The 12,384-nt window shown below is 46.6% G+C and overlaps 1 protein-coding gene across 1 annotated transcript; it reads right to left on the bottom strand.

Moving 5' to 3' along the window:
* Nucleotides 1-10,773: 10,773 nt before the first annotated feature.
* FSST1_011188 (P-loop containing nucleoside triphosphate hydrolase protein) lies at nt 10,774-11,739 on the bottom strand (the record flags this gene model as incomplete). Its single annotated transcript, XM_083234294.1, has 5 exons — nt 10,774-10,827; nt 10,889-10,909; nt 10,957-11,194; nt 11,349-11,578; nt 11,728-11,739. The coding sequence occupies 5 exons, from the start codon at nt 11,737-11,739 to the stop codon at nt 10,774-10,776; spliced, it is 555 nt and encodes a 184-aa protein (XP_083080884.1).
* Nucleotides 11,740-12,384: the final 645 nt, after the last annotated feature.

Raw genomic sequence — 12,384 nt, 5'->3', positions numbered from 1 at the left:
TGTTGAAGAAAATGATCGCTTATTGCAGTAATTCCTGTCCCATGCTAGGCTTGACGAGTTTCTGATACTACGTACTTCCCCAGATTCTTGTGGAATGGGCCATTCAGGACCTTGTCACGATACTAGCGAGCATGCATAATCAGTTCGGTGATATTCCCGCACTCTCAGAAATATCTACTTCTTGTCAGTTTATCACGTCTTATCTTGTCATGTCTCGGGGCAGACAGTAGAATCCCCACTGAGCAACATCAACCCTAGGTGGTCCGATGATGCTGATAACTGAGACGGAAGACGCAATGAAACGCAATTCATCCAGGATAACCAATCTCATGGCAGGCAGTGGGCATATTAGTTAGGATTTGCCAATCATCAGGTTTTTGCGCGGCATATCGCGGCACTCAGACGGGGTTTCATTCGGCTTTTCCATGGTTATAGGGCCTCAAAAGTCATTCCCCTCAAACCAAGGTTTTTCTACCAATTGATCCATGGGTTTTTTTTTCTCTTTGTTTGCGTTATTGATGCCCATAACAATTAACAATTTGGGTCTTTTCGCCCGAAAGTCTAATCCATATGCATTGCAATGAGGAGTCCAACGGCAATTCATGATCGAATCACAACCTCACACAACAGTCAAGTGCTGATCTTACAACGCGTCCTGTCTCCAGCGCGTTGACGATCAGGCATGAATTAATGAATCAATGAATCAAGGTAAAATTTGAGAGTCAGGGTCAGAGACGGAGTCATTTATCACTTTGATTCCACTTGTATCGCGACGGTTGGATGAAACTAAGTTGATTATTAGTCAGTCGTGATACTTCCCCACGTAGTTAATTGATTCATTGATTAAAAGATAGCTCGGGTTACATCAGTCATGACGGCTTCTCCAGATGGAGATCCAACGCCCGCAAACACTATCATCAGCAAAAGATATAGCGCATATTAACTAAAATGTGCCTGTATTCTTGATAAGATAGACAACCGAGAAGAGAGGGTCCCAAAAGTTTTCCCCCCACGATTTCCCATCGTTACCTTGGTTTAGCTCGTCGGACAAAGTGACGAGATAGGAAGCATGGTCCTTTCTACGGCTGCGGTTGAATCCGCTCGCGCAATTCCCCTGCCAGGACCTGAACTCTATTTTCGCTGTAAGTTGAAATCTGGAGTCTAGACCGATAAGGATTTTCCCCTGGTTCATCGTCAACGCCGAGAATCGTTATACGTTTATCGTGGGAGTTTTTTATCATCGTCGTCGTCGTCGGCCTTGACGTAGTCTCTGCTTACACAAACATGACAGCAGGCCTAAAAACTTACGCTAACTTGTTATTGTTGATTATATTTACAGGGGACAGGGCTTGATGCACTGGCCACGCGGGAGCTGGGGAGCTCCCTCCACTAACTCGAAAAAATTTCGGCGTTGAAGGGTTCAGATTTTGGATCGTGTATGGGACAGGAGGTATGAACAATGAACAAGTTCAAGGCGATCCCGATTCTATCCTGGCGGTTTTTGCTGGTTAGTCTGTGCAGCAGTTATCTTCGGTACAGGACAACTTGTAGTACTAAGACTGCTGCTGCCAATGTCACACGGATCTACCAGCAAGTCTCGTGTAAGCCAATATCCGAAAAGATGTATTACTGATAATTAATTCGTCCACAGGTAACCCTGGCTTATAGCTCAATAATTCCCAAACGAAATTACCGCACGAACATGTCAGCAATGTCTTTCCCAGTCGAGTCTCTGTGGCGTTTATTCTCTTTCCAAAAATGAAAAGAATGCGCAGCCTCAACGACGCCCTCTGTCCAACCATTTCGAACCAAGACATGCAGAGTCACATCGTCAAGTCGAAAAATGCAGCGCATCACCGGAATAGGGGACGAACCATCTCAGCTGAGGGTGTTCGAACTACTACAGGGATTAATGAGCTTCACCTGAGGGAAACATCTCAGGATTGGGCGTGATCTGCCACTACTGGTGGGATCACTGATCACCTCACCCTCTGATCAGGCTGACCAGCTTGACCAAGAAGCTTCTAGCTTAGCTTGTCAGCCTGCCAGCCCCTATCTTGAAGAGCAAGACGGACAAGAACAAAGTCCGTGCCTAGCCTGATGGTGGACTTTGTCGAGTAAAAGATAGGATCGTGGTCCAGCCCGGCTAACTAACTAAAAAGAAGGCTGCAGCAGATAAATGTCCCTTCAATGGGATTCATCAAGTGGAAGAACAAATTCACTGGTCTCAACGCTAAGGTTGTCGGGCAAGTGACTGATACAGCGCTACAATTCTCGATCTACGAAAAAGCAACGACCAACTTTACAGATCGCTCGCCTAGGATGACGCGAGAGGAACCGTACCGCACCGCACCGCCGTAGACGGCGGCAGCGCATCGTCAAGGTCAAGGGTAAGGGTCCAAGAGAGAGAGCTTGGACAAAAGGCTAGGGCAATGTCGGTTGTTTAAAGACAAGATTACTATTCATTCATCGCCTGGATAAGGTTATCCCGACAGCTTTAAGCATTTTTGTTGTCATTCATCTGCCGATAATACGGCGTCGGCTTGAGTCGGTTCCTGTTACAGTCTTTGTGCCGAGGAATCAAGTACTACTCTACTCTCTACGTGCAATCTGTGCCTTGCATCAACCATAGAAAAAGGTCTGGTCGGGTGCTACTCCGAAATCTCTCATGCATGTCAATATTGCGGGCTTTAGAAGAGGCAACCAACAGACTTGCAGTGCAGGCTCAAAACAGCCAGCCGCATCCTGGAATTGTGCGATAAGACCCGATTCTTCAGGGTGGTGGTGTGTTGGTGGTGTGGTATGACTGCGATTGATGGTGTGGCCTCGTGCACCAAGGGTAACATAAAGAAAGGCCAGGTGAGCCATCTTATTCGTTGAATAACCACCATGATCTGACAGTAACTGAGATTGAACCTTAGATTGATTAATTTTTCCAACATCTTGTCCGAAAATTTTCAAGTCTCCTGAGTCTAACTTCTTCCCCCTATCCCGTGTCTCTGAAGCCTGGCAGGGCATCTGATCCTTTCTACGGGTATTGTTAGCCTTTTGTTGGCATCCATCGGGCTATGCCAAGAGATATCCCCAGAGTTGCCTGCACTTAATAAGGCATCAGGGTTCCCTGACAGATAGGATAGGGGACCGGGATGACAGGAATAGCTTGGACAGAGACTTCTGCCAAGTTGGGCATGATCTGCAATACCCTATCGCTCGCTACCTTGCCTTTCCAAGGTTAGAGCGGCAGGTTGCTGTCTAATGACACACCACGACTAAGAGACAGACTGCAGTAGCCTCCAAAGCCCAAGGCCTTAAATCAAGAAGGAGCTTTTATTGGTGTTTTCAGTCTTTGTAACTGACTACTGGATTCCCGCTTTCGTATGTCTCCTCTTATTAGTTATGGTATCTCTCATGGTTGGTTGGTTGACTGATTGCTTTTTCCCACAGTTTCGTCCCTTTTTTGCTGGCTACTGTCGCTAGACAAGGCTTGTCCCAAAATGTGAAGGCGTCTTTACCCAAGAATGCCAAGCTTCATCTCCACTAGAATTGGGGGATTAGGATGACCAGATCGACCGATTGTTTGCATGACGACATTACTTGAACTTTTTTCTTCCTTTGCTCCCCTTTTTTATCGTGCTCTGTCCTTGGGCTTGAGGCTCAGCCCGGACCTCCTCGTGAGCTGATGCCATCGTGAGATTGGGTTGTGCAATGAGATGGAATTCCACTGGAGTGGAGAGTTTTACTGGAGACTTGAGAAAAAAATTTTATTCTCTCTCCAATCGTCAGTTACACCATCGTGACTGTATATCCAGGCACAATTGCGTCACTCTTGTCTCATCAATGAGGGTCACTTTGTTGTTTTAGTTTTTTCCGATTTATATCATGACTATTATAATGGTTGATAACAACTCCTGCTTCATAATTGTGGATAAAATTAAAATGTATCTATTACCGATCGGATCTCCATGACTTGTATCAAAGGAACTTGTTTTAGGTCTAATCAAGTCATTCATCAGCACGTTTCGCATATTGACGCGTGCCTGTCAATCACTTGTTTGAGGTGACTGATTTATTGTTAGTCTCTGACTCTGACTGTGACTGTAAGAGGTGGATCTTATTCTTTTTTCTTGTTCTTTTTTTCACTGTCAACTAGACTACTTCTCAAACGTGACCTCTTCTTGCCTTGTCCCTGTCCTTGATTGACTTTTGATCACCCTTGGACCTTGATTTATTTAGCAGTCGCTCAGGTCCGAGTCGGACTAAAAACCCGCCCGCTCTTCCCGCTGAAAGTTACAATTTATAGGAGGGTGTGCGTGTGCATGCTCTTTTGATTGGTTCATAACGCGCGCCCTTAAGCCGTGTCATTCGAGGATTGGTCGCATGGGCCAAAAAGAGCTTCTTGTTGGTTACCTGACCGAAATCAAGATTATTTCCTTATTACATAGTACTTGGGTATTAATGAAAAGTTTTCTTTGCATCTTGAAATGTTTTTATCTTGACTGATTGATTCCCGGTTTTCTGGAAGCAATATGCTCCTTTCTTTTGCGCGTGGCTCCTCAGGCTGACTGTGTCTGCTGATGATGACATGGGCTCTTTTACTCTCAAGCAAGGGCAAGGGCTGAGTCATGAGAATCGTCCAGAACAGGTTTCAAGTGTTTGAGTTAGTGATCGTGAAAGAGAGACACGGAACGGAGCAAAAGTCCAAAGGCGTCTGTCTGATTGTATGTCATCCACAAGGCTCATTTCAACTCAACGGCGGCCCCACGGCAGGCACTCGCTCATTGATTCTACCAGTGACATTCTGATAATGGCTGTCAAGGTTGCATGCTGATAGATTTGTAGTTCCAACCCCTGACATGGCTTGCCGTGTTATGCCTATAGCGTAGTATCCCATTCTTTTCGCTCCGGCGGCAGGCAAGGACCCCGAAGCCAAGTCCAAACCAGACCTCGGCCGCTCATTATGTCTTTCAATCTGACTATTCCTGTTACAATGTGCAATTCTCACGTCAAGTCTGGGGTTGACATGTCTGGTCCTGCAGCGAGCCGCATGTTATGCTGATACTACCTGACGTCGCTGATTCGAGTCTCCAGCTTCTCTGGACAAGCGAAATGAGAAACTTACCAATTCGACCGATCATATCAACTCGCACTCGCAGCATCATCCCTTGCCTCTGCTGTTTCGTGTTTCCAATGCAGACACGTTTTTCAGAGACATGAAAGTAAGGACCACATGGCTTCCAGAAAACCCGTTATTTTTGCCCTTCAGAAAGGTTCCTTTTTTCATTGCCTCGTCCTTGTCTGCATTGTCTTTGACTGATGGTGGCTTGGTGGTCTAGGCTCTAACCTGGACCGTTGCGTTGCGTTGCGTTGCGTTGCATCGTGCCCTGTCTTACTCCTACTAGTAAAAGGCAGATCTGACAGATCACATTCAACGTGCGTTCCCCCGCATTCTTTCATGTACACTCGTATCTTTTGTCGAACCGGGGTTTTTGTTGAACCAAAAACTCGGCTGGGCTAGGCGCAAATTTGCATCAAAGGAGCTTGTCACTTTGTCAGGGCCCGTCCTGCCACGCTGCCTCTACTGCAGGTTCTGTTACAACCAGCAAGGATACGCGTTCTTATGGTCTCTTCTGTATAGTTACGTAGTGGCACAGTCAGATTCGAAATGGTATTCTGAAATAGGTATCCTCTGCAACAATTTCTACTTCCTTTCTCAGCTTACATTCTTCAAGTGAAGGGGTATCATCAAGGAAGGGATCCAAAATTGGCCACCCGGCCGATTTCTGACAAACGAAAATATGTTTCCATCCTCGACATCTCCAGCTTTTGCGTCTGTGCAATGCCTGCCCTTGGTACTGTCTTGCCGCTATCCTGTCCTGTTCTATCCCGTCCCGTCCAAATACAAAGACCAACCAGCGCCTAGGACCAAATTCCTATCAGACTGCTGCAGCTGCACGCTTTTGGACAAAAGTAAGCCTGCCGTCGTGTCTTATCAGGGGGTTTATTCGACTCTGCCGTGCAATCCCCGTGCCTGTGCTGAGTGGACAATTAGGACATGGGGGGTCGCACACAACTCAAAGCAGGCTATCATGAGCGCTCCAAGGGTTCGTTCAAGTGTCCGTCCACCTTTGAAACCCCCAGCGTAACGGTACACATAATCTACAAGGCCTGCGTCGGGACCATCGAAGATCCCTTTTCGGCCGCCTCGCTGGGAGGCAGAGGAGAGGCGAAGAGCCAAGACGGCTTGGGGTCGGATGCTGGCGGCTCAAAAAGAGACTCGCAAGACGAGATGCCTCATTCGCAAGACACGAGGCGAATGTTTCTTTTCTGTACGGCAACAGTCCCAGAAGAGACTTGTCAGGTTGCACTAGACATGAGCCTCTAGGAAGAGACATAAACAGCCGTACGTGGCGAGACTACGGCGTACAGAGACTGGTGATTGTAAAGGAGGCGAATCGAAATCGGGATATTGCTGCATTGCATTGAGTTTCTTCTTCTGTTATAGGAGTTTCAAGGAGAATGTGGTTGTCTGTAAGTCTGCCCACTACTGACTACTGTCAGTCTTCACGATGACCCTCATTTGCAGGACAGGATAGAACCGATGCAGCAGCACCTCTGGCAGCTGAGATCGCCACACGGTTGCATTTCTTTGTACGCAACAGTTTGAGGATGTTATCCAATCACCTCTAAGCCACCCCCAGACTCTTGTGCTACGCCTCTTGACGTGGGGAACTTTGGACGTTTGGTTGATTGTTGGAGAGAATGATCGAACGACTTATCGTTTATTTGGTGGACGTTGAGTTGCGGGGGATAGATGCCTGTACCTAGCTATGGCTGCCCCGTGGCTGTTGCTGTACCTTGCTAAGCAATGGATGCGGCGCCTGCATTTGCGGCTGCTTGCAGTGCAGTCCTAGCCGACTACCTAGGTAGAGTGATTGTCATGAATGGCATTCCATGTCCGACGTCCCAATTACAATTCTCTGAATTATCACCTTTACCTGTCATTTTGTGTTTTCGCTATTGCATGTTGCATGGTCTGATAGCTAGCCGAGAGGAGCTTGTCACAGCGTGCCATGTTGCACTGAACTAAATTGATGGTTGAGGTCTTGGCAGAACAAAGACCCCTCTTTTGAGTCTCCAGACTTTTGACCCTCGTCAGTCGTTTAATTAACACGCTACATACAACTTACCCCGGATTTCTCCAGGCTTTCTCGGACTCGGCATCGTCGGTGGCTGGAGTCGCCCGTCCGCAGCGGTTTATCAAACTTTACCACTGTCGGTAAGTCAGGAGGTAGCCGCTACGGGTACTCCGTGGAATATTATTTAAAACAGCATTTACGTAGAGTATTACGAGTCCATGGGCCATCGTCTCTTTGTTTGTTCCAGTAGGCGCTTACGCTAGGAATGGTGTGATTGTCACAGTACCATGGCCCTGGGGCTGTCTGTGCTGGACAACAAAGCCCGTATGTCTATCCAGTGAACAGATAAGACGTTGGCATCTGTTGGTGGCTGACAGAGGGAAGCAAATAATCCTTCCGTGACACTCTGAGGTATTAGTCGCTCATCAAGATCCGACTGCTTGGGCCCCAGTCTGCAGTCTGCGGCAAAGCTCTGACGACATCCATCCATTATCTTGAGCCTCCTGCAGGAGGGTACAATACGTGAAGGGATCATTGCATGAAAGGGAGATTATCAAAGCAGCTTCTGAGTCTCTGCTATTCATGCATGCATGTTTGCTTTCCAAGCTCATTTAGTTGAAACGCAACTATTCAGACCACTATGTCTGGTAGAGGGATAGCTAAACGATAGAGTCATGATAGAGTATATGTTAATTCAACTCGAGTTAGAAGGTCACACCCCCTCTCTCGTGACCGCTCATGTTCCCCAAGTCATGGAAATATACTTGATGCCATGAGAGTCTTCGCAACTTATTCTACGTTTTCCGTTAGGTCGGTTTGGCTTTGGTGCTGTGATCATCTTGCCTGATTACACTCTAGTGCACCAAAGGGAACGCTGCACAGAACAACTCTGCTCTACAGTGATCAGATAGGAGGGTGTCTAAATTGCGGAGGTGGCGCCTTAGTTGTGATGTGATGTCTTAGTCTCAACCTGCAATGAATGTGCCATGTGACCTTTCGTGTGACGAGGTAGCATCCGTACTCTCTCAGACTCTCGCTGCAGGAACTCGCCTTTTTTCCAGACCCTGGCCAGACTCTTGCCAATATTGTCAATGACATGCTTGACAGGAGAAAAGGGCGCGTTCTGGCCCTTGGCTTGAGCAATGGCACAGTAGAAGCGAGAAGAAAGGTGAGAGGGGTGGGTGTGCTGACCTCTCACGGGACCATAGTGATGATCTTGGTGATGTTCCATTTCCGTGGGGGATAATGAAGATCTGCGATAGGGGGGCTGGTCTAGGGTAGTGATAACGGAGTTGGTGCTCCCCGTTTTGGCTCAAGACTGAGGATGAAGTCGATCTTGATGAACTACTTGAATCAAGTGCTTGATAATAAAAGATGACGGCGTATAATGCACCTACACATGAGCGCCTTTTCTCTTCTGCTACAAGATTGGTTGCTGCATTCACCAAGGTCTACAATGGTCCAGACTCCATCTTGACTTCACCTTACCTCAGATACTAATATCTCACTAACCTCACTTGAAGACCTTCCACCCGCAATTCCGATACATCATCACAAACTACATGGAAAGTGGGTTATGTCATGTCATGGCATACAATTTACCCAAAGATGCCAAATTTCCCCTCTTCACTGCACTTACCCGTCTTCCCACTTGGAGAGAAGCTTCTGCCGCCCAAACTAAACTAAACACGACGAAGACCATGCGATTGCTGCTTCTACCCGAAACCTGCCATGCAGCCTGATACCGATCCAGCGCATTCACCTACTGTGCATTTCTACCACTTACACTAGAGGATGTAAGCTGTAGGTTTCCGCACCGGTACGGATGGCCGCATTACACCGAGCCGGAGGACTACCGTGGCGGCAGATCAAAATGGATCTAGAAGTGGATTTCACGATTGACCGAAGAGGGTCTCGGTATGGAGTTTCGACCGTAACAACACCAACAATAACCTTGACGACGAGCTGGCTAGAGATAGATACATGATGCTGGTCTAGTCAATGCACCAGGGAATAGAGTTGAGGACAGGGCCGTTTGTTGTCTTGTCTTGTCTCACCTCGCTCGCGGAACAACTGCCGTCGATCTCGAATGGAGCTTGACAGCAATAACCTTGACGATGAGTTGGCCAAAGTCAAAGTCAAAGTGTTGATGTAATAGAAATTCCTTCTGCAGGGATACTCGGTTGTTGTCTCGTATCAGAGCAATTGATTGAGTTGAATGGAGCCTGTCTTCAAATGCACCATGTCTTCATTAAAGGTTGGGCATGTAAAATTATATTTGTTCCCACAAGGAAAATGACAACTAACAATACCAAGCACCTGTAAGTGACACATGTCTAATGTTATCTGGATAGAGACGGGTGTGTTCATAGATGCCCATCTCTCATGTTAGTTGCCTCCTCAATCTTGCAACTCCTATGCATAGCGGGGAGAACTTGACAAAATCTTCACGGCCTAGAACCTCGGAGCCAGGGAAGTCATGCAATGCCATCAAATACTGCAGGCGTACGCCCACTCTTCAAAAGGTGTCCATTGCCTGATATGCAGGCTTCAAATGCTCCATTGCGGCTCTGAGATAGGAGCAACCCAAGATCACTACCATAGGATGAACTCAAGGCCACAAGTCAATACAAATAAGAGTTACGTAGTGTTATGGATTTGGGAATACTCAACAGTCATGCATGTATGCTTCTAATGTTAAGCTCTAAGGGCACACCGGCTGAAGGCTTGCTGCCACTACATGGATAGAATTCCACAGCAATGTGGAAAGGGGGTATTGGATTTCGAGATACGATTAGAACTGAGACGGCCGATGGGTACAGTGCAAAAGAACCGCCGACCCTGACAGTCGTTGTCCTTTACTACACTCCGTTGATCACTGAGACAGCATGGAAACATTGTAGACCAAATGCATTACCTGACCACTAACACAAGGCTCGTCTAAAGCGTGCGCATAGCATCAGCATAGCTACGATCACAAGATAGGATACTAGGACGACTCCAACTATTATCAAGGCTATGTGCTCTTATATTAAACTAGGGGTTGACGGACTGTCACATCAGCAGTGGGATACATGATTTAACACTTGTGACTTGGTTTAATAAAATGAATTTCCATTTTTTATAGAATGTAGTTGTATTCGGTAACTAACACGAAGCTCGCCCTCTTCAACCGGCTGTTTAGATCCTAGTCATCCACAGCCCTATGTCGAGAAACCCACGATGCTAGATCTCCGAGTCTCACAACGAATACTATTGAATGAATTTGGTATAGCAATATTTTCAGATTTGTGTTATGATATGTAAGGTTAGTTCATCCCAGTAATATCCTGATTTCGACTTTTTTGGTCATATGTATATGAGTAGTCTGTGAAGGTTTAACAGACGGCCGATTGTCATCGACGGTTGAGTGAGTTTTTGACTAATAACATCCAGTTTACTACTGACCATCGTTCTTCGTGACACCTGAATCCGCAAAAATCCGCAAGTCTATTTTGTTAGCTCAAAACCCGATCTGAAAACTGTTCCCGAATCCATGACTTCATCTAAATGAGCTATTGCAGACTGTCTGTAAGGCTCTATGATTGAAAAGACGCCATGCGTGTGTACAATCAATACCATGTACAATTGCAATCGCTTAAGCGCGCGTGATCATGGCCTCACGGCCAGGACCGGTACCAATCCACTTGACCTAGGAGATGTTAGCAAACACGCATGTCAACCAGGAATCCAAAGAATAGGTCTATCTTAACCCCAACAAACTTCTCAATGTACTGAGATTTGTTAGCGTGGCTCACTCATACAGTGACATCTACCATACCTCGACGTATTCTATGGCTTGCTTAGGAAGGTCGTAGAAAGTTTTTGCACCAGTTGTTGGCTTCTGCCAGCCAGGCATCTCGTGATACACTACTTCGGCGCGCTCTAGGAGGTCGAGGTCAGCAGGGTAGTGGTCGAGTTCCTCTCCGTCAACCTTGTAGGCAATGGCAATCTTGATCGTCTCAAAAGTGTCCAGATCATCGAGCTTTGTGAGGTTCAACGAGTAAAAATTGCTGGTACTGTCAATAACTTCGCCCAAGGAAAGACGTCACGTGGCATGCGTGGAAGTACTATATTTGGCGATAACGAGGTCGAGCCATCCGCAGCTACGTCGGCGGCCAGTCGATGTTCCCCATTCTCGTCCAATCTCCTGGAGCTTGGTTCAGATCTCACCAGTATCCTCGGTTTTGAAGGTGCCGGACTGCTCGGGTTGTATAACATTTCAACACACCAATTGTCTCGGTGATGCTGGCTGGATTTAGACAAAGGCCACCAATAATTCCGCCAATCGTTGTATCAGAAAAAGTTACGAAGGGGTACGAGCCGTACTTGATGTCAAACATTAGTGCATTCGCTCCCACAACAATGATGTTCTTGTTGTCACGCTGAGCTGCCCTCATCGGCTGTAATTCATAGTTAGCATTCGTCCATCATGAATATTGAAACCACGCCACATCTCTCCATTCTCGATATCTGGAATTTTCTAGATACAGCAGGAAGGGGCGAAGGAGAGAACAAGAAAAAACCCACCCGATTGAGCACCCAGGATAACCTTTAGCGTCATGTTGCGTTACTGTAAAATGCGTTGAATACGATGTATGATGGAAAAAAGGCGCGGGGCATGACGCGGGGCATCATCGGAGCGGGGCAGAAGCTTGCATCACTTGGTGGCACCATAAATGAATCATTCCAGTGGGCATTAATAAATTTAAGGTACGATACCTTGAATTTTTCTTAATCATTATAGATGTCCATACGCAAAATGTTGCACTTCCTCGAAACATTGAGTCTACAATTGTTACCAGACGATGCACTTGGTGAAAACCACCTTTGCTTCTCAATTACTGTGACAACTATCGCTAAGCTCATAGTCAAAGAGCCTGAGCCCTATATAGGATTGTATCATACCTGATGGGACTTTAAGATGCAAAATGGAGTTGAATCATCAGCAGTTTTGTCTAACTCATTGCAATCAACCAAAGAACAGTCCAGAGAATGATGTGATCTGGGGCCCAGACATCTAGACTGGCATGCTGTAGTCAGAGCAGATACAGAGACTTTCTACAAATATGTGCTAACCCATAACTGAGAAAACAGTGGCAGCAAATTCTTGAATACGTTTCAATCACATGTGATTACACTTAGCCGCTGTGGAAGTTGTGGTTGCAGCCGATATGCGCATGGATTCTTAACTTTTATTGCCTCTTAG

The sequence above is a fragment of the Fusarium sambucinum genome, chromosome III (assembly GCF_050947815.1).
Source record: "Fusarium sambucinum isolate potato_lamoka chromosome III, whole genome shotgun sequence".
In the NCBI taxonomy this organism is placed as follows: domain Eukaryota; kingdom Fungi; phylum Ascomycota; class Sordariomycetes; order Hypocreales; family Nectriaceae; genus Fusarium; species Fusarium sambucinum.
The sequence above is the reverse complement of the archived record's forward strand: the minus strand, read 5'-3'. Positions and strand labels throughout refer to the sequence as shown.